Source organism: Nicotiana sylvestris, chromosome 5 (assembly GCF_000393655.2).
Source record: "Nicotiana sylvestris chromosome 5, ASM39365v2, whole genome shotgun sequence".
Classification (NCBI taxonomy): domain Eukaryota; kingdom Viridiplantae; phylum Streptophyta; class Magnoliopsida; order Solanales; family Solanaceae; genus Nicotiana; species Nicotiana sylvestris.
Window position 1 is genome coordinate 119592542 of NC_091061.1, and position 23811 is coordinate 119616352.

Here is a 23811-nt window from a genome sequence, read left to right on the forward strand (position 1 = left end):
GAGCTTTCCATGGGAAATACTGCAATAGCCAAGAATGAGGGTTATGGGAAGATATTCCTGAAGATGAGTTCCGGCAAGGTGTTAACACTCAACAACTTTCGTGATAGCAAGACTTCTGACAAGATGAGGGTGATGGCACTATTGACAAATATAAAGCAAGACTTGTTGTTAAAGGTTATAGAAAAAAGGAAGGCCTTGATTACTTTGACTCTTACTCGCCAGTAACGAGGATAACATCTATTAGGGTGTTAGTGGCGCTGGCGGCCGTGTATGGTCTTGAAATCCATCAAATAGATATTAAAACAACTTTCTTAAATGGAGAATTAGAGGAAGAGATTTCATGGAACAACCTGAGGGTTTTGTAGTTCCGGATAAAGAAAAGAAAGTGTGCAAACTAGTTAAGTCGTTTTATGGACTTAAACAAGCACCCAAACAATGGCATGCCAAATTTGACCAAACAATGTTGGCAAGTGAGTTTAAAATCAACTAGTGTGACAAATGTGTTTACATTAAAAACACTCCAGGTCGTGAAGTCATTGTTTGTTTATATGTTGATGACATGTTGATAATTAGCAAAAATATGGCAGATATAAATGCTACTACGCGCATGTTGGCTAGCAAATTCTACATGAAAGACTTAGGAGTTGCTGATGTGATATTAGGAATCAGAATTTACAAGACTCCACAAGGTCTAGCATTATCACAGTCTCACTACATTGAAAAAGTACTTGACAAGTTCAAATATTTGGATTTCAAGATTGTCAAGACTCCAATTGACGTGAGTTATGTATTTCAAAAGAATGAAGGTGCAAGTGACTCACAACTGGACTATGCAAGAGTATAGGGAAGTTTGACGTATATCATAAAGTGTATGCTACCAAATATAGTATGTGCTATTAGCAAACTGACTCGTTTTACAAGTAATCCCAATCAAATACATTGGATGGCAATGAGACGAGTTTTGGGGTATCTGAAACATACCCAAAATTATCTTGGGAGGATAATATTCCAGCACCTAGGTACTTCAGGGGAATAATTTCCTTAAGGACATACTGTGCATTCAGTGGGCTCGATTTATTTCGAAATTATTTTTCAGATATTATTTCGACATTTTGTTACTGATAACTTTCTGTTTCTGTTTTCTGTTTAAGAAAGTTTCATTATTCATTATAGTAATACGGACTGTATAACAAAAATAACCTAAGTCTTATCCTCCTCACGGTTTTGTGTGCTAACAACTAATTATCTTCACGTTCATTAATGTTTAGAAGGGGTGCTTATCAGGAGGATAATTACGCTTAATGGTTCGGCTTATTGGTTATCGATTATAAATATAGTAATCCGCTAGCCATTCAATAAGACAACGGGCGGATTGGTATCGAATTAACAATTATCGAGCAGTTTATCGGCTAAACCAAATAAAAAAAAATTTGAACAATCAATACCAAATGACCAAATGCATATTTCAAACTGTCTATGTTAATTGTATAGCTAGCCAAGCAATGTTGAATAAGTTTAATTAAGAACAACTCAGCAAAGTCAGAATAGTCCTATCCCCAGCAGACACAGAGAAACAAAATGGAAAGAGGACAACACAACTTGAGTACATACTAGAATAGGGATATATTCATAATTGGACAGTTGTAATAGTATAAACTTCTCTACGTACTGAAATAGTATGTCCAAAATTTACGAAAAATCTTTCAGTTTGTGACAAATTTATATACAGTATAATGTAAAGTACTTCTAATGTTAAGGAAACTATATTTTACTCGTTATTTTTATACAATATTAGATGGAGACAGACTTAAGTGATGTGAGGAACTAGAAATTAATTTTACTGAGAATATTTAAGATTTAATATATTATATATAAAAAGTAATAATTTTTCCGTAAAGATTGTTCAACTTACCATTCACCATAAGCGGGGCATTTGCATCTATACCCGCATTTTATGTCACGTTTTAACTTGTGCCCGCTTTGCAAAACAAATTGCAAGTGTACCCGCTTTTTCGCATAACTTCAGCATACGGGGCTGAAGTAGCAAAGGCAATCGCACAAAACTTCAGCATTCTAGTAGCCGGGCCTGAAGTTCAGCTCTAGAGCTGAAGTTTTTGTTTTGTAACTGTCGAACTTCAGCTCTAGAGCTGAAGTTTTTGTTTGTAACTGGCGAAGTTTTTGTTTGTCAGCTTCAGCTCTAGAGCTGAAGTTTTGTTTTTTAACTATAAGTTTTTGTTTGTAAGCTTCAGCTCTAGAGCTGAAGTTTTTGTTTGTAAGCTTCAGCTCTAGAGCTGAAGTTTTTGTTTGTAAGCTTCAGCTCTAGAGCTGAAATTTTTTGTTTGTAACTGGGGAACTTCAGCTCTAGAGCTGAAGTCTTTGTTTTTTTAACTGGGGAACTTCAACTCTAGAGCTAAAGTTTTTGTTTTTCTAACTGGCGAAGAGCTGAAGTTCCAAGACTACAACTGCATAGCTGTAACTCAACAGTGTTATCCATGAGTGTGTGGAAGATAAGAAATGACTGAACAAGAAAATATACAGCACTATTAGCATGGGAAAACATATGGTATCCAAAATCTGTTGGGGGTTTCAATATTATTGCTCTGATTGGATGGGCATCGACTTCTTTTTCATTCGTCAATGTTGCTTTTTGTTAATAAACTGGTCCAGACCAACCACGGCAACAATGTTACCACAAGGTACATCCTTAACAGTTTCCTGCTTCTTACTCATCCAGATAAGAGTTCACACTGACGAAGAAAACAAGTTACACTATAAAAGCAGCATGAGAAGCCTAGATTTCTGGCACTTTTGTACAGAGATGTATTAGTGATTTTAACTATAGTCAAACTTATACATAGCCGTAACAGATTTGTTGCAGAAAAGGGAGAAGGAGAAGTTTGAGAAAGAATAGGCGGATATAACTTTGTGGAGGAGAAGGTGAAGGAAGAGGAGAAAGGGAGCTGAAGTTATTTAAAAAGAGGGTATAAGTTAAAAGTTTTTAAAAAAATAGGTATAGGTTAAATGGGGGCGACCAAAAATCCGCCCCAAACTGTTAAGCTGGTAATCATAAAATCTCAATCTGTTCATCATCCATTACCCCGATAATCCGATATTAATAAGCCAATAAGCTATCGGTTCGGTTCAGTTAATGGTTTCGGTTCGATTTTGAACAGCCCTAATGTTCAGATTTAGGGAGGGTATGAAGTAATATTTATGTATATTAGCTGTAGTATGACATTACTGAAATTTATTAATGGCTGAATATATACGGAGACATTTAAAATTGTCATAATTTTTCATTTAGACACTTCAGATATGTCTTATTTTGATGAACAGCAGTAGCAAACTCAAAGTGTACTAAGCAAATACATTTCATTGACATGGTTGATAGTATGAGTTGTACCAATTTGGAGTATTTAAATAAAAAATCGTAACAACTTTAGGTGTCTCAATATATATTCAACCTTAATTAATATTGTGTATGTGTTACTTTGGCTATCATCTCCAGATGAGGGGATAATTTGAATTTAATCCTTTTCAAAATTGCTAAAGGATAATATCTTTTAGTTGTCAATGGAGGATTTATCTATTTTATGCAGCACCAAGCCACCAACTGATCTTTTTTGCGCGTAACAAATATTGAACGGAAATACCTATGCATAGGCTTGTGCCCTTGTTACCATCAAACTAATAGTCTGTTTGCCATATCAAATCAAAAGTGTTTTTTTAAAAAAAAAAAATTATATATTTTCAAAGATAAGGTGTTTGACCAAACTTTTAGGGAAAGAAAACGTGACTTTAAGTAAAAATAGAAATTATTATTGAAAAGAAGTAGCTTATCCCAAAATTACTTTTTGGCCAAATAGTGATTGATGTTCAAAAGTTATTTTCAAATTGATTATACAACCGGCTTCTCACCAAAATTACTTTTTAAAATTAAGAAAATGCTTTTCAAAACAAATTAATTTAGAAGCTAAGCTTGGCTAACAAGGCTAGCGGGCGAGGGAATTGCTGTAGATATAGTGAGACGAATTGCTGCAGGAACATAGAAAATCTTAAATTAGATAAGTATTTCAATACAAAATTGTCAGACTTTCATCAAATCTATGTCGTTATTGCTATGCAAACTAGGTAGTCCATTGGACTTATCAGCAATTGGGAACGGAATCGGTCCATTTTCCTAAGTTGATACTGGGTATATCAAGGTTCTATTGAGAGAGTGACAAAGGAAGCCTAGTAAATTTAACAAGAAAATTGACATCGATCCTTGTATTTTCCAAATTTTAAGACCTTATAAATACTAAACATATTCCTTCGTTTAAGGTTGCTCTACTTTCGTTTTCTCGTTCTTCATTGGTCTTTTTTCACTTCCACTTCTGCTTTATGATTCCTTTGATCTATATTTGTTCTCTTTATTTTGGTTTTTCGATTTATGATTATCGAGATCTTTAGCATCTTCTTTAAAACATATATGTAAGTTGAAGTGTGGTTAATTTCTTGATTATCTTTAGCAAATGATCCACTGAAATTTTAGAAAAAAAGATAAACAAAGGCAGCTGCTTTTTAATATTAAATTTTTGGGAACTGAGAGTTTGGTATCATTTGCTATAGCAAAATTCTTATTTTTGTTCATCTTAAATCCGGGATAGAAATTCTGAGTTTAATTGGACTATATAATTGATAGGAGTGTAGCTATATTTACTGGAAGAAATTAAAATCAGAATATTAATATGGAAAAATCACTTGTTGCAATCATATGGGCAACTGTAATAGTTGTCACAATACTTGTTATACTGGTAAAATGCATATTGAAGAGAAGCAAGAATATTAATGTAGTGGTTGCCCAAAACTTGGAGTCACCTACACTAAATGGTCTCTACAAATTCACAATAGTTGAGATTGAGAATGCTATAAATAACATTGACAAGACTAATTATATGAGAATATCAAGAAAGTTGATAGGGAATGGAAGCAGAGGAGAGTTATGTCAAGGGATATTACCAAGTGGACAGGTTGTGGCTATTAAAGAAATGCACAAAACAGAAGATGCAGTGGGATCTTTCATTACTGAAGTTGAATGTCTCTCAAGAGCTAGGCATCCAAGCATTGTTTGTCTCTTAGGTTTTTGTAATGAAGATGGGAAACACTTTTTGGTTTATGAAAATTATTCTGCTGGAAATCTAGCTCAATATTTTCTCAGTGAGTTTCCCTATTTCTAACTTTTCTCTTTGAACCGTGAAATCATGCATTAATGCTTGCATCAGCGCGTAGGCTGCCTATATCACACACCTTGAGGTGTAGCCCTTCCTGGACCGTACATGACCGCAAAATGCTTCGTGCACTGGGCTGCCCTTTTGCTCATATATTAGACACGATCCAGTTTGAGCTAAAGTAACATACCTTTTTATTGGATTTAACTTATATACATTGGAGTACTGTAATTGCTTTTTACATTATCAATGCATTTCAACTTGTTATATCAGGTCATTTACTTTATATTTCTATATTACCTAGTTAGGGTGATTATAGAAAATTTTGCACTTGTTGTTATAGGTTATTTTAATATGACAAATAGTATCTTATACACCGTCAGTACGCATGCATAAGTTAATCTCACAACTTGTTCATGAAATATATATATAGGAGAAGATACTGTTTTGACTTGGCATGCAAGAGTTAAAATACTGAGGAACTGTGCATGCGCAATCAAATATCTCCATCATTATATTGATGGCTGCATCATTCACCGCCATATTAAGGTAATATCTCTTACAAAAATTTATTCTTTTGCTGTTAAGAAAAAGGCCAAAATAAAGGAAAAGATTAATTGTTTCTTTTTTTTAAAAAAAAAAAAAAAAAGAAGCTTATTTCCTAGTTAGAAAAAAAAATAGTCAACAAAAGCCTTTGTTTTTAATTACGAGTTTAATTTCTATATACGTTGCAGTAGAATAGAATATTATATTGCCTAAAAGATAACTACAGGTCAATATTCATAGTAACCGAGATGAGTATTCTAGAAGATGAGGTAGGTAACCTGTTACAATATATTGATAGTATAAAAATTATTTATATTGTCAGTACATATATGTAAAATAAACCGATCTAGCTACTAATAGTATTCCAATTTTTGTTGGACAGCTTAGCAGCATACTTTTGAGTGAGACATTGGAACCAAAACTATGTGGTTTTGGGCAAGCAAAAATGCTAGGGATGCATGAAAGCCAAGTATTTGAAGAATTTGTGGAAAATGGAGTGTACACAGACCCTGAATACAAGAATAGTGGGTTACTCACTTGTTCAACTGACGTTTATGGCTTTGGAATTATCATGCTGCAAGTCCTATCTGGTCCAAGAATTGCTCACTTTGGTGAAGATGATAAAAACATATTGTTAACAAAGGTAAAATGCATGCACTAGACTTTTCTTAGTGCTTAGGAAATTATTGTCATGGATGGTGGAAAATGGAAATATTGGTTTTAAGGTTTATTCTATTCTAATTTCATCTTAACCATTAGTTGTGTGACTGCGCATCGTGTGTAAAAAAAAAATTAAAACTTGTCGTCTAAAACATGACATATACATTTATATAGTGGTATAACATCTATAAATGGAACGTTCAAAGTTAATTATTTGTAAATCACAAAATCGTCCTTCTCTTTGGGACAAAGAAAATATGTATCACATAAAAACTTAATTATATGAAATTGGCATTTCCACTGGTGCAGGCAAAGGATGTGAGTAGAGGAAAGCTTCCAATCAGTGAATTTGAAGATCCATGGCTAAAAGGGAAACTAATAAATGACGAGGCATTGAAATCCATATTGCAAATTGCACTACTTTGTGTGGCTGAAACAAGCAAAGAACGCCCAACAATAGAACAAGTTTCTGAGGAGCTGAACAAGGCTTGGAGCCTCACCAATAATGTTGGTCACCCTATTAATATTAATCCTCCTCTATAGAAGTTAATTTTCGATATACATATCAAAGGGTTATTAAACTTATGCGTTTAATTAGATTCTAAAGTATCAAAATGGGTTGCATACTAGAAAAAAGGGGTGGGGTGAATAAGGCGGCATAAGTTTTATTTTGACCATCTCTTAGGTTTATATATAAACCCATTGTAACCCCTAAAAAGACGTGTTTATTGCTGCTTAATGATCCTTGTGAATAAAGAAAAGGGGATAAAGGAACATGCTTTATATATGTGATAGTGTTTAGTTTGATGAGATGCATTTCTATTTCATTTATGAGAACAATTTATGAAATGAAAATATCATCCTACATCTCAATAGGGAATTGTTTTCGCCCTTTACTAGTTTTTTTTCTTTTTCTTTAAAGAAATTGCTTGGCTTTTCAACGTTATATATAGGACAGAGGCACGAGGCAATGACATATATAGATTAGCCTCTAACAATCCTCAAAAGTCAAAACGATATCAAAACTCTGTTAATTAGTGAAATAGGAGTTAAATTAGCAAAACATGATGAATAATTAAGTGATCTCGTAAATGTACATCCAATTCAATTGAACCACAATCAAATTACGCAATCAAGAAATAAGATTCGTTTAACACACAATAAATTAAATGATAAAAAGACAATACATTCGGCCCTAATCTCTATATTAATACCGGTTCGATCCAAGCTCTTAGAATTAGAATAAATATGACAGCAAGTCGCTAAATTTCCTTATTGAATGGTTTAAAGGAAGGGTATGCTTTTTTGCTGAAACAATTAATATTGCAAAAAAAAATATAATAATAGTAATACTTTTCCAATGATATGGTGATGTCGGGTGTCTTGTTTGGAACAAATAGAACTTGTTGTCTCCAAGACTTTGGTAAACTGCAATTATACCTTCAAAGAGAAAACTACAAAAAAGTACGTACATAGTTGCAACATGCAGTAATACCTGCTAGCTTTTGGTGTCTTAATATATTTATGTAAAGCAAAGCTTTTATGTCTGATTATCTATAGTGCATTCTACAATTATAACATAGGAAGAGAACCATAATTAGAGAATTCAAAGGCGAGACAAGTTGAACATTTAAACAATTGGATAAAATGGTGAAATATATATATATATATATATATATATATATATCATGAAACAAGTAGATATTAACAAGAAAGAATACAAGTATCTGTTGTCCACTTGAACCTTTTTGTCTTTGCTGTTTGGATATACTCCTTTGTAGAATTTAATTGATAATATCGAGTATTATTCATCTTATCAAAGTAAAGTACAATAATTTCAAGCATATTATACAACACCGATGATGCACAATACATTCTTTCTTGCGTTTTCAATGACATCCGATCCACACTTGATATCCAGCAAATTTTAATTACCAAAATAACAAGATTGGTCTTCCCACTTTGAAAATGTCATTTTGTAAATGCAATATACTATTGAAATATGCCTTATAAGCAGAAGCAGCCACTTCAAACTTGTGATGCGCTGAGAATAACTAGGCAAGATAAATAATATGATATTTTCAACAATTCTTGGATTTTAATTAGGAAGATATGCCTATATATGATCCCCACAGTTTCTAGTCTCAGAAAAAAAAATGGTTTGGTAATTTCTACTAAGAAATATATATTATTAGCTATTTTCTTGATTATGTTAATGGAAAGTAGTCTTCATCATCAAAGCAGATGGTTGTAGTTAAGACACTGTTGTTTTTCCAACTATGTGTTATTTTTCCTCTCACCTTTTTTGTTGATGTTTCACTGGCTTCCCCAGAAGACCCAGGTATCTGCTTTCACTTCTACCTTTGTGTTGGGGAGCAAATCAATTTTCACGTTTGGTTTAAATAAATATTTTTCTTAAGAACTCATTTTACTACCCCAACATCCCCACTGATGTCCCTCCCCCCCACGCCACTACCACCCTTCGCCCCTGCCACCCACCTCCTAGCCAAACCCACCCCATCACCTCTTACCCGCCACCTCACCACCCCGGCCACCACCTTACCCCTGGGGCTCGGGTACAATTCCCCCTACCCCCAATCCCCTATCACGGCCCAACCACACTCGACCCCTACGTCGAACACCACCCCCACCCTCACCACCCCATCACCTCTTACCCGCCACCTCACCTCACTACCCCCACCACCCCGGTCACCACCTTACCCTTGGGCTAGGGTACCCTTCCCCCATCCCCCCATCCCCCCGCCCCGATCCCCTACCACCGCCCAACCATCCTGACCCTCGACCCCCACTCCGATCACCAACCCCACCTCCAATCCTCTACCACCGTCAACCACCCCGACCCTTGACCACCACCTCACCTCCGAACCGCTACCACCATCCAACCACCCCTACCCTGGGGCCACCTCGAACTCCTCCCCCCCTCCACTACACACACACACCCATCACCCCCATCCTACCCCATCACCAACCACCTGCCCGACCAGACCCCTTGATCCCACCCCTCCTCCCCAACCTCCCACCAATACATTCCGCCCTCGTAGTGTTTGCTAGATTATATATAAATGTTTTTAGGATTATATATATTTTCTATTTACTTATCAAACACTAAAAAGTAAGTGACAAAAAATAAGTAAAAAAAACCACTTAACTTTCGGAAAAACATTTTCCTTCGTATCAAAAACACTCTTATTTCCTTTTTTTTTTTACTTGTAATAACAACTAAGCAAATTTTCTTGCAATAAAAAATGGCTATGTTAGTGCCCTTGTATTATAGGATTAATTAGTGTCTTACAGGCTTACAGCTAAAGCATCATGCTTATAGTGAAACACAAATAAAAGAGGAAAGAAACAAAATAAGATAAACTACAAAAGTCATTAGGAAGCTTTATTAGTACCATGTAATAGAGTTCATATATATAGTTTCAATCTCTCCAGGTTGTGATGTAGGATGTTGGATAAGAGTTACTTTTTACTTTCTATATATATGATCTATTGATCTATAATTATTTGTCTTGAACAAAATCAAGTTAAGATTTTGGGTCAGTATAGAAAACACAAGACGATTTCCTAATTCTGTAGCATATATTAAGGTAAAAGTACAATATGTTGGGGTTAATTGCACTTGTGGTCATCCAACTAAGGAGTCGTTTGGTACGAGGTATAAGAAGGTATAAGGGTGGTATAAAAATTTAATACCACCTTAATACTCCGTTTGATTAGCAAACCAGGTATAAGTTATCCCGGTGTTAATTTTAACAATGGGATAACTTATACCTTATAGAAGGTGCGGTAATTAGCACCGGTATAACTTATATCTTCTTTTTAGAAATTATGCAATTGTCATTCTTAATACAACATACCAAACAATAAATAAACAACAATCCCAGCATAACTAATCTCATCATAACTTATCCCAATATAACTTATACCAGTATAAATCGTATTCCAACCAAACGACCCCGTGTTTATTTAACAAAAGTCACTATTCTATTTTTTATCACTTAAAAGTCACTCAATTTCTTCCTCACTTAAAAGTCATTCTAACTCAAATCCTATAAAATATTCTACAAAAATTCTTAGTTGGCATTAAATTTATTACAAAAATCTAATAATAATGCCACATCAGCTTAAATGACCATATCCAGTTTGGCTATTTTCCTTCAACCCAATTTGACCTATATCCAAATAAGTTATTAATATTAGACCATCAAAAGAAGAAGACAAGAACCATCATTTTATGCTAAAAATATTCTGGCTTTGTTTGTTACAAATAACTTTAATGCCACCAATCCCCCTAAATTCCATAAAATACGAATAGAACTAGCTTTTGCATCCTTCGCATCATTGTCAAAATGTTGCTTATTAAACAACATTAATAAACAAAAATACTGCTAACACCCACAATTAAAGTGCATAATGGAAGTTGTCAATATATACTTCAATCGCAGGCAACCTATAGCATTAATAATTTGGACAAAAGAAAGACACAACATAATATTTCATTGATTGTATCTGTACGACTAAGACCCAAAAAGGAAATTAAAAACCCTAATTATTAGATTAAAAAACCTATTTAACGAGTGGCCACAAAGTATATTTTATTAGGTGGAGAAACATGATTTTTTATCTCAACCTATTTGGGTTATGGTTCAATCGGAGTGAGGGGGAAATAGGACTAAAATGGTATGGTAATTTAAGTTGATGTGGCATTATTATTAGATTTTTTAATCAAATTTAATGCCATGTCAAACAATTTTATAGGATATTTTATAGGGTTTGAGCTAGAATGACCTTAAGTGAGAAAGATGAAGTTGGTGACTTTTAAGTAATAAAAAATAGATTAATGACTTTTGTGAAATATACAGTTAGTTAGTTGAATAACCACCGATGAAATTAACGCCCAATATGTTGCCTCATGTTGCAATTTGAAAATTCCAAATATCACCATTTTCTTTGGAGCTTCTCTGCTTTCCCTTTATCCCAGTACTGACATATAAAAACACAAGTATGTACACCTTATGAATCAAGATCATGTTTAGTGGCAAGACACCCTTTATTGAGCGGTGCTATCTGACACCACTTTGCAAAACAATTTTCTTAAATGTTAATACCATCAAAGTTTCACACTCAAACACATATTTACAAGTCAGAACTATGACAATAAGCCGATACTGCTTGTGTAAAATTTTTGTCTACTTTGCAGATTGTAGGCTCAACTTCACCTCATCACCGTACAAACCAAGTGGGGAATGCCTTGCAGCTAATCAAGAAAACATCAATGAATGGGACAGTTTCCCCACCACAAGATGCTGCCAAAATGTCCTCAACTTCTTCTCACAAGCATTGGCCAAACAGGCAATTACTCAACAAGGAAACCTCTTCCTCCAGCAAGATCAATGGGAACATTGCTCTGGACCCTTTAAGCACCAGCCTTCTGTTTCGATTGAAAATTGTGGCTTTGGTTCCCTTTATCAAGAAAGCAGCAAATGTTCTAGTCTATCTTTGACAAATGTTTTACAGGATGACAATTTTAACGATGTCAGGGACAAGTGCACTGGTTTTGGTTCCTCGTTCGATGATGCTTGCAGGAAATGTACTGGTGCCATCAAATCTGCAAGGGATCATTACTTGGATCAGTTTTATGCCAGAGATAATGATACTGAGAGAGCTACTTGTGTTATGGCTGTTGTTATTTCGGTTGCTACCACAAAATTAAATGATCCCTCTTCTATGGATGATTTCTTCTCCTGTTTACCAGCATTAAACTCTTTAGGTAAGACCACATTTGCTTGATTACCAAGATAATATATATGTTGTTACTTGTGTAAATGGATAATCTTAATTTCATGTAGTAACTTTACAACTATAGTGAGTAAAGTATAGTGAATTTATATATTGTTATAGTGGTAAAGTTCAGTTGCTTTAATGTGACAAAATATAGTTCTTATAGGACGAAGGAATAATATGTGGGTTACTTCTGATGGTTAATTTAAAGTCAATGTTTGAGGATAGTTACTAGTTTTAATTTTCAATGTTAACTACAGTAATTATCTTCTATGTTTGTCTTTCTTTGTACAGAAAAGTCAAGTGAAGATTACATTAAAATCAAGTGTAAGTATGAGTTTGACAATGTAGCATTGTTTTCATAAGGTTTTTGGCAATCAAATATGCATGTACCATTCTAACAAAAATTGCATAGTACTCATCACAGATTCTTTAGCGAAAGCATTGATTGCAATCGTTTTAGCAGCATTTGGGATGATAATGGTGATCATGCTAGTTAAGTATGTAACAAGAAATGCTAGAGCTGGACGAAAGCTTGCTCTTTCAAAACCAAAGGAATTTGCTTCTTGCCCAGGTCTATATAGTTTCTCCAAAGCTGAGATTGAAAACGCGATAAATTTTGGGGAGGAGAAGAAATTTCTGGGACGTGGTAGTGCAGGGCAAGTGTTCAAAGGGATTCTACCAAGTGGACAAGTAGTTGCTATCAAGCAAATATATAGAAGTAATACCTCCGATTCTTTTACCCGAGAACTCCAGAATCTTTCCAGAGTCAGACATCCTAATCTTGTTTGCCTCTTTGGTTGTTGCATTGAGGATGGAGAGCAATATTTAGTCTATGAGTTTTGCTCTGCTGGAAATCTAGCTCAACATCTTTTGAGTAAGTAGTTTTACTTTTCAAGATCAAGTAGCACATCTTTACTTTTTTCTTTCCCACCCTTTCAATGTGCGTTGACTTTGATTAAAAAAAAAATTGTCAAATTTTAGGGAAAGACAAGGTCTTAACTTGGAAACAAAGAGTAAATATTTTGAGAGATTGTGCACTTGCATTGAGATATCTCCACCACAACATAGATGGCTGCATTGTTCACAGAGATATTAAGGTTGGAATATATATATATAATTTCTTCTTTTCCTATTTCTTGTCTTTGGTTATACTATTAATTGTCAATACTTATTCTCTCCCCCCTTTTTGGTATAGCTTACAAATATCCTGTTAACTGAGGATTTGCAACCAAAGCTATCAGATTTTGGGTTGGCAAGGATGATGGGAATGGAGGAGAGCAAAGTGTTTACAGATGTTATAGGAACAATAGGATATATGGATCCTGAATATATGAGTAATGCCAAGTTGACTTGTGCAAGTGACATTTATAGCTTTGGTATTGTAACTTTACAGGTTCTTTCTGGCCAGAAAGTGATTGAACTTGATTTGGATGCCAGAGATCAACTAACAAGAAAGGTATGCGTTTCTTTAACTCAATAAAAAGCAACCTGGTGCACAAGGCATCCCTCGTTCACGCAGGGTCCGGGAAGGGCCGAACCCCAAGGAGTGTGTTGTAGAAAACCTACCCTAATGTTAAGCATTAGTCGCCGCTTCCACGGCTCGAACTCGTGACCTATAGGTCACACAGAGACAACTTTTACCGTTGCTCCAAGGCGTTCACGCAAGGTCCAGGAAGGGCCGCACCCCAAGGGATGTGATGTAGAAAGCCTACCCTAATGTTAAGCATTGGTCGTTGCTTCCACGGCTCGAATCCCTAACCTATAAATTTACCGTTGCTCCAAGGCTCCTCTTCCGTTTCTTTGACTCAGTAATAATATAAATTACTGTCTGCCTTCTTTTATCCGATGCAACATTCTAAGGATGATGTTGAAGGGTTGATAACATGGGATGCTGAAATTGTCCTCCAAATTTTCGGTCATTTTCTCGTGCAATCAAATGATTTTTCGATAAGTACTGAAAGTCGATATATAAGCTCATCACTTATAAATTCTTTCAACAAAAATTGAACATGTGAGGACCTTTTTATTCTTGAGGGGTTGAAGTGATACTTTAGGTTCTATTTAGTCATTGAAAACCAATCAAGCAATGTTTATACGGGAATTCATGTTGAACCGCTAAGAGCAATATATCCACAACATGAGTTTGGTAAAAATAAGGATGTCGTAATAAATATGTAGTCATGCAAGATTAGATAAGATAAGAAAATATCACATCCAATATAAAGTGCAAGTAACTAGCGAAAATTAAATGACAAAATAGAGAAGACAGCCTGAAATAGTTTGATCATGACCTATGTAGATCTTGAAATATAACATATCCGTAGGTGCATGATGATTGAACGTTCTAAACGTGGACGTTCAATCGCTCGCAATCCGTGTGGACTTAGAGAAGCATAGAACAGGGTGGAATTGATATAGAGGATTCATAAACCAGTAATGTGTTGTTTTTGTCGCATTCACAAAATGTTAAAAGAAGGGCAATAATAATAATAATAATAATAATAAAAATGAAAAGGAAATAAAACAGAAGATGCAGAGTCATGGCTGGGATGGGTTTAATGCAGGCAAAGGACGTGAGCATGGGTAAAAGGCCTCTAAAAGACTTTGAGGACCCTAGGCTTAAAGGGCAGCTCAACAGTGTTGATTTCGAGTCCATTCTCCAAATTGCAGTGCTTTGTGTTGCCAAATCAAGCAAAGGCCGTCCCACTATTGAAGTTGTGTTCGAAGAGATGGACAAAGTCTGGAAAAACACATCGTCTGACGAGGTAATCAAAAACAAGAAAACACTTTGATCGCTGGAATGTCGATTTCTTGGTCTCAGTCTTCTAGCTTTTGGGGTTGAGTTAGAGCTCAACGTTCATTTCTTTATCAGTTCTAACTTGTCGTTGTGTTTTCAGAAAGCGGCGGAGGAAAGTGCAATAGCTGCAGTGCGAAGATCCCATTCAGTGGGTGTGGGAGTCATCCCTGTCTGAAACATATTACCAAAATATGTCATGTTTAAACGGTCCGTTTTTTCTGTTGGCAGCAACTCTTCCTTCTTTTCTTTTTTTCTCTTTTTCCATTTTAAGATCGATCAGACAGCTAACAAAGCTGCTTCCATGGAAATCCTGCTTTTGGTTCTTGAGAATATTTGTGATTTGTTGTATTACTATTATGTGGGTGTAAATTGTTGATAAGAATGAGCCATTGTTGTGGTCTGTTGTACAAAAGAATACTCTTCATTCTTGAGTAATCATTTTCCTCTATTGGGATTGTTATACAAAAAGCCGGCCAAATTCATTGTCCACCTAATCTCTTAAACTTAACACACACATATACACACACATATATATATATATATATATATACTTTAGTCTCTATGCCACGTGCCTCGCACGTGTAATCCCTAAAACTATTGCAAAATTTAGATAGGAAAAATATTACTATGAGAAATATTTTCATGATAAGATATTTCATTTTGCGCCAGTTTTAGAAGATGGTGTACCGGATATTAGCATTCAAAGAGAAGACACACATAAGAAAATATATTGAAGTACTTTGGTAATGAAATACCAATATAAAATTAGGTTAAAACTTATTCGTATTGAATATTTATATCAAGCAAATAAATATATGAGTCGCGAAAGAAGTACAACGCAAATAGAAAAAGGAAAGAAATTGTGTATTTTAAATTCCTCCTCCAAAAGGTTTTACTTTAGAACTTAGTGGTTTTAGTTACTCGTTGCTTAAGTTAGCCCCAACAGAAATAAAGTTTGACTTCGGAAATTTATTTTTTAATTAATGGTTACTTAACAGAAGGAAATGAGTCCCACAGAAATAAGGTTTTGCTTTGAAACTTTTAGATTTTCTATTTTTGGTTAATTAAAGTTACTTCCTTCGTCTCAAATTACCTGTCGTGTTTTTTTAAAATAGTTGTCTCATATTATTTTGGCATTTTAGAAGTCCAGAATAGAATAAATTATATATTTTTTTAGTTTACCCTTAATAATAATTGTTCTTGAAAATGGAGATAACACATATATAGAATAAATATTCAATGAAGAGAGATTATATCTTAAAACATAAAGAAAGATAAAATAGTCCAACCTTCCTCCTAATTAATATTTCTTAACAAGCGTGTAAAAGAGAAACACGATAGATAACTTGAGACGGTGGGAGTAAAAATTGAATCCCAACTTGAAAAAGCTTTCTTTGAAACTCTGAAAATCGATTGTAATTACAATGTTATTCAAAGGAAAAAAATCTTCATTTAATAGTAACAGGTGTGATAAAATCAAATAGGTATATTTCGTCTTCATCCGAATTATTGTAATTTAAAAATTGATACATTTTTGTCGCTCAATATTTTGCTTCTATCTATGATTGCTATACCACCACAAGTTGCCTCTTGACTACTCGTACATTCTCTCCCTTGAAAATAAATAACACGGCTAATACCCTAGGTATTTTATCTTCATTAAAAATAAAATTAAACATTAAAAAAACTTTAATTTAAATCCTCAGTCCTAATATCCTAGGTAGGCGGGCGGTAGTCCGCACGGCCATCCAGATCTAGCTGCTTTAGTACACTTTAAAGGTTGGCGGTAGTCCGCACGACCAATAAGGATTCGAAATATACGGAAATTCTATTATAGTTTAATGACTGTATGGAAGGATCTATATCCTTTTACCCAAGCAAGGGGCCTGTCTAAGCCCGATACATACTCTTACTGAGCCCATGTGTCTAGCAGTTCTAACTGTGAAAGAGGTAGCCCTTTTGACAACTTCAGCGGGCTTTAATGTCACAGCTGGCTAGACGTAGCCACTAAGGCAAAGCCAATAAGAGTAGTACCAGAACCGACTGTACCACCATCTTGGAACCAAATCAAGAAACTATATTAAAATTTCTTTATATTTTGAAAGAGTCTGGATTCTTCATGGTTAATATGCAAGAGAAATTAGTTCTTCAACATAGATATGAATCCGTTTAGCCGGACATAGTCACGGCTGGGGAGAAAGACTAAAATTACTAAAAATAAAAATATGTACCTTGTAGGCCGAGAAGCAAGGCCCTGAAGATGAACTTCAAAACTTTTATTAATACTTCAACTGATTTACAAACTATAAACTAAATGTTTACAAAGGGGGTTAGTTGAGAGAGAGAGGAGAGAGAAAGTAGAGAGAGGGGGGAGTTCCGGCCTTCTTCTTCAAATGAAGAAGCATCCTTATATAACAAAAAAAAATCTTGAATAGTAAAATGGGTCCCACATCTGGGTCCCTACACAGTATTTTTACTGTAGATAAACAGTGTTTCTACTATGGATGAACAGTGTATCTACTGTTTAAGTGGGTCCTGGCGGCTGATAAGCTGTCAAGTCTTCTTTTTGTCCAAATTGTGCATTTGTTGGAGGAATTCTTCCACCTTGTCGATATCTCTATCAGATAATATCATTTCTGGCTGTATAGGTTGTGTATCTTCTACAAGGTCATCACCACTCGTTTCACTTCTCATCGAAGTGTCTGATTTTTCGCACTGATCTAGTGATTGGAGCAGATTTCTTTTCAATCCTTCTAAGTATTGATTTATCAAATCAATTTTATCTCCGTCTTGGATTGATATTCTCCGAGCAATATGTTTAACAGTGCTTTCTTCTATTATCCTCTTTTGAGGGGCCGTTACATATAAATGGACTTGTGTTTTAATAGAATCTAATAATTCTTGTCCATATAACGTCTTTGTTTTGGGATCAGTCTTCATCAATTTGTCCCAAAAATTATTGTAGAATACCCTATATAAACAAGGGATTTGTTCTTCCGTATAACCTAATTCCGGAGTCCATTTATGGATCCAGGGGATTGAAAATTCAATAAAGAAGTAGATTTGATCAATTTTTTCTAGGTAGCAGATATGATCTGCGTGATATAAATCTGTTAAGAACGGCGAAGCTTTTGTCCATTCTTTGTATAACTTTAGAAATGGTTCGGGCAAAATCTTGGTAGTAGGACCGTGGTATGACCACCAGTTTAAAAACCAGTTAGGGATAGGTCCTGTAAATACCTTTGCGCATACTTTGATAAACCAAGTATGCTTATGTCTCTCATTGTTATAATAAAGCACCCTATCAAATGCTTGAATATAATCCCAATAAGTGAAATTCATAGGTGATTTATTAAGGCTTATCTGCCTTTCTTTCATTGTTGAAATACCCCATTCTTCAACAGATATAATCTGTTTGATAATGACTTTTGAAAAGTTATAAACATTTTCATTCGTGTTATAACCCGAAAAGTGCTGGAATTCTGCACTACCTGTACTGATCAGGATAGTTTCATAATAGGTGCGGGTTTTATATGATTCACCCGGATAGTATAATCCATTAATCAGATATCTCTGAAATATTTTCCACGGTTCTTCTTTTCTCTGAATCTCAGAGTTTTCAAGGAGAAATATCATTTCTCTCTTTGGTAACTTTTCATATGACTTGATATCGTCATTGTCTTCCTCTTTAGCAATTGAAGCAAAAGTATCACTTTGCTTTTTGGATGCTAAATAAGCCTGCAGATGTCCATATAATGGACTATCTTCTGGAATATCTTCCAGATGTATAGAATGTCCTGAGGATTCTCCTGTATGCGGCACCTTTGAGTTTATCAAACTCTTTTTTCCTCTTTGTATTACTGGAGAGTTTGATGAGGATCCGTATGACGATCCCTGAGAATAAGTCCTACTAGGGGAAGATCTTCCCCTACCTCTGCCCCTGGTGACCCATGAAGGGTCCATTCTGCAGAAATTGCAAATCATTATTAATTAAAAAGGATAGCATAATTCTAGTGCTGATATCATCTTGACCGAAGGGACACACATTTTCAATTAACTGAAGAATATCAATAACTTCTTGAAAATTAGAGTGTTCTTCTTCCCTTGTTTTAATAATGTCAGCCATAATAATATCAAGTATAACTTCTTGTAAGTCTCTATTTAATTTAATCACTTTAAGAATAGTGATCAGTACCTTATCATCAAAAAACATGGTATAATAATTCATAATCTATTCTAAATATTCCCGGGATAGAAAATCCGGAAGGGAATTATCAATTCCTTTTTTGTATTGTATTTCAAAATCGAAAGGTGCTAGCTGAGCCTGCCATCTAGCAAATATTAATTTTGAAGCATCGTGCTTAAAATCTTTGTCAAACATGTATTTAACAGATTGAGCATCAGTTTTTATCAAAAACTTTTGGTTGTATAAGTCGTCTTGAAATTTTAATACACACTTAACAATTGTTAACATTTCATGCGCCACAGTAGCGTATTTCTTCTGGGCTTCGGTCCATTTACCAGAGTGAAATCTTATTAAGTATTCACTCTTATTATTGGGATTTACTTGTTTCAAAATCCCTCCATATCCAACATTAGACGCATCTGTCTCGATAATCTTTTGCCAAGTAGGATTGGCAAGGGTTAAACAAGGTAAAGATTTAACACGCCCTTTAATACTTTTGACTAACTCAGGTATGTTGGTTAGTCCAAGGGTGTTTATGATCTTTCTTCAGCCGATCGTATAGAGGGGCTAGATCTCGTGACAAACTTTTATAAAAAGGGGATATATAATTCAGACTTCCCAAAAATCTTTGTAATTGAGTCCTGTCAGTGATAACATCAGGAAATTTTGAGGCAAAATCAATAGATCTTTGTATTGGGGTAATTTTTCCCTGGCAAATATTATGACCTAGAAAACGAACATTTGTTTGGAATAGACTCATCTTAGATTTAGAAATTACTAAACCGTTTTGTATAACAATTTTCTTGAAAATATCAAGATGCTTGATATGCATCTCCAAAGTTTTGGAAAATACTAATATGTCGTCAATATACACGATGATAAAATCCAAATATGGGTTAAAAATATCATTCATAATTTTTTGAAATTCAGAAGTGGCATTTTTCAAACCAAATGGCATAACATTCCATTCATATTGCCCAAATGGAACATTGAAAGCAGTTCTATAAGTATGCTTTTTAAATATTTGAATTTGCCAATAACCAGATTTTAAATCAAATTAAAATATATTGGCGTCATATAACCTAGATAGCAAGTCCCTTTTATTAGGGATAGGATACCTAATCCATTTTAGATGTTTATTTAATGGTTTATAATTTATAACTAAGCGAGGAATACCTCGTTCCTTTTCTGCCGCATTATTAACATAAAAAGCAGAACATGACCAAGGAGATTTTGAGGGTTTTATCAAACCCTTTTGTAACAAACTATCAATCTCGTTTTTGCAGAATTCAACTAGCTCAGCATTCATCTGGCAAGGTCGAGATTTAGTAGGAATATCATCCTCAGAGAAGGTTTCTTCGTATGGAAGAGTTACAATATGCCTTTTCCTGTTCCAAAAGGCACTAGGGTGATCGGCGCAAACATCAACGGCCATTTTTTCAGCAATCAATTTAATCTTCTGCTGAACTTTTGCAGATTGTATAGTATCGAATATATTCATACTAAGAATTTCTAATTGTAATGAATCAACATGCCTTTGTTTCATATTAATCAAGGCATTAATATCTCTAGTTACGGGATCTGTAACAAAGGAATAGCTTATCTTTTTATCTTGATAAGTAGCAGAAAAACCATGTTCATCTATATTATTAAACGGATAAATAGCATTAATAAAAGGTGTTCCAAGTATGATTGGAGGGTATAACTGGTTTTTTACCAAAAAGAAGAAATGTGGAATACAGACTTTATTCTGGCAAATATGAGTATTAGGCAATTTGTACTCTATATCTAAAGCATGACCAGAAGCGGATTTCACGCATCGTGCTTAAAATCTTTGTCAAACATGTATTTAACAGATTGAGCATCAGTTTTTATCAAAAACTTTTGGTTGTATAAGTCGTCTTGAAATTTTAATACACACTTAACAATTGTTAACATTTCATGCGCCACAGTAGCGTATTTCTTCTGGGCTTCGGTCCATTTACCAGAGTGAAATCTTATTAAGTATTCACTCTTATTATTGGGATTTACTTGTTTCAAAATCCCTCCATATCCAACATTAGACGCATCTGTCTCGATAATCTTTTGCCAAGTAGGATTGGCAAGGGTTAAACAAGGTAAAGATTTAACACGCCCTTTAATACTTTTGACTAACTCAGGTATGTTGGTTAGTCCAAGGGTGTTTATGATCTTTCTTCAGCCGATCGTATAGAGGGGCTAGATCTCGTGACAAACTTTTATAAAAAGGGGATATATAATTCAGACTTCCCAAAAATCTTTGTAATTGAGTCCTGTCAGTGATAACATCAGGAAATTTTGAGGCAAAATCAATAGATCTTTGTATTGGGGTAATTTTTCCCTGGCAAATATTATGACCTAGAAAACGAACATTTGTTTGGAATAGACTCATCTTAGATTTAGAAATTACTAAACCGTTTTGTATAACAATTTTCTTGAAAATATCAAGATGCTTGATATGCATCTCCAAAGTTTTGGAAAATACTAATATGTCGTCAATATACACGATGATAAAATCCAAATATGGGTTAAAAATATCATTCATAATTTTTTGAAATTCAGAAGTGGCATTTTTCAAACCAAATGGCATAACATTCCATTCATATTGCCCAAATGGAACATTGAAAGCAGTTCTATAAGTATGCTTTTTAAATATTTGAATTTGCCAATAACCAGATTTTAAATCAAATTAAAATATATTGGCGTCATATAACCTAGATAGCAAGTCCCTTTTATTAGGGATAGGATACCTAATCCATTTTAGATGTTTATTTAATGGTTTATAATTTATAACTAAGCGAGGAATACCTCGTTCCTTTTCTGCCGCATTATTAACATAAAAAGCAGAACATGACCAAGGAGATTTTGAGGGTTTTATCAAACCCTTTTGTAACAAACTATCAATCTCGTTTTTGCAGAATTCAACTAGCTCAGCATTCATCTGGCAAGGTCGAGATTTAGTAGGAATATCATCCTCAGAGAAGGTTTCTTCGTATGGAAGAGTTACAATATGCCTTTTCCTGTTCCAAAAGGCACTAGGGTGATCGGCGCAAACATCAACGGCCATTTTTTCAGCAATCAATTTAATCTTCTGCTGAACTTTTGCAGATTGTATAGTATCGAATATATTCATACTAAGAATTTCTAATTGTAATGAATCAACATGCCTTTGTTTCATATTAATCAAGGCATTAATATCTCTAGTTACGGGATCTGTAACAAAGGAATAGCTTATCTTTTTATCTTGATAAGTAGCAGAAAAACCATGTTCATCTATATTATTAAACGGATAAATAGCATTAATAAAAGGTGTTCCAAGTATGATTGGAGGGTATAACTGGTTTTTTACCAAAAAGAAGAAATGTGGAATACAGACTTTATTCTGGCAAATATGAGTATTAGGCAATTTGTACTCTATATCTAAAGCAAATATGAGTATTAATTTTGAAGCATCGTGCTTAAAATCTTTGTCAAACATGTATTTAACAGATTGAGCATCAGTTTTTATCAAAAACTTTTGGTTGTATAAGTCGTCTTGAAATTTTAATACACACTTAACAATTGTTAACATTTCATGCGCCACAGTAGCGTATTTCTTCTGGGCTTCGGTCCATTTACCAGAGTGAAATCTTATTAAGTATTCACTCTTATTATTGGGATTTACTTGTTTCAAAATCCCTCCATATCCAACATTAGACGCATCTGTCTCGATAATCTTTTGCCAAGTAGGATTGGCAAGGGTTAAACAAGGTAAAGATTTAACACGCCCTTTAATACTTTTGACTAACTCAGGTATGTTGGTTAGTCCAAGGGTGTTTATGATCTTTCTTCAGCCGATCGTATAGAGGGGCTAGATCTCGTGACAAACTTTTATAAAAAGGGGATATATAATTCAGACTTCCCAAAAATCTTTGTAATTGAGTCCTGTCAGTGATAACATCAGGAAATTTTGAGGCAAAATCAATAGATCTTTGTATTGGGGTAATTTTTCCCTGGCAAATATTATGACCTAGAAAACGAACATTTGTTTGGAATAGACTCATCTTAGATTTAGAAATTACTAAACCGTTTTGTATAACAATTTTCTTGAAAATATCAAGATGCTTGATATGCATCTCCAAAGTTTTGGAAAATACTAATATGTCGTCAATATACACGATGATAAAATCCAAATATGGGTTAAAAATATCATTCATAATTTTTTGAAATTCAGAAGTGGCATTTTTCAAACCAAATGGCATAACATTCCATTCATATTGCCCAAATGGAACATTGAAAGCAGTTCTATAAGTATGCTTTTTAAATATTTGAATTTGCCAATAACCAGATTTTAAATCAAATTAAAATATATTGGCGTCATATAACCTAGATAGCAAGTCCCTTTTATTAGGGATAGGATACCTAATCCATTTTAGATGTTTATTTAATGGTTTATAATTTATAACTAAGCGAGGAATACCTCGTTCCTTTTCTGCCGCATTATTAACATAAAAAGCAGAACATGACCAAGGAGATTTTGAGGGTTTTATCAAACCCTTTTGTAACAAACTATCAATCTCGTTTTTGCAGAATTCAACTAGCTCAGC

At 34.4% G+C, this 23811-nt stretch overlaps 3 protein-coding genes across 3 annotated transcripts; all 3 read left to right on the forward strand.

Annotated features, from left to right (window-relative positions):
• Window positions 1-4730: 4730 nt before the first annotated feature.
• LOC138869227 (probable serine/threonine-protein kinase PBL28) lies at window positions 4731-5219 on the forward strand. Its single transcript, XM_070146828.1, has one exon. The coding sequence runs from the start codon at window positions 4731-4733 to the stop codon at window positions 5217-5219; it is 489 nt and encodes a 162-aa protein (XP_070002929.1).
• Window positions 5220-6163: 944 nt separating this feature from the next.
• Window positions 6164-7155, forward strand: LOC104239483 (probable receptor-like protein kinase At4g10390). Its single transcript, XM_009794124.2, has 2 exons — window positions 6164-6399; window positions 6726-7155. The coding sequence occupies exons 1-2, from the start codon at window positions 6202-6204 to the stop codon at window positions 6957-6959; spliced, it is 432 nt and encodes a 143-aa protein (XP_009792426.1). The 5' UTR covers window positions 6164-6201; the 3' UTR covers window positions 6960-7155.
• Window positions 7156-11564: 4409 nt separating this feature from the next.
• Window positions 11565-15402, forward strand: LOC104239482 (serine/threonine-protein kinase PBS1-like). Its single transcript, XM_009794122.2, has 7 exons — window positions 11565-12210; window positions 12516-12548; window positions 12649-13098; window positions 13206-13321; window positions 13420-13680; window positions 14789-14989; window positions 15122-15402. Exons 1-7 carry the CDS (start codon window positions 11592-11594, stop codon window positions 15194-15196), a joined length of 1755 nt encoding a protein of 584 aa, XP_009792424.1. The 5' UTR covers window positions 11565-11591; the 3' UTR covers window positions 15197-15402.
• Window positions 15403-23811: the final 8409 nt, after the last annotated feature.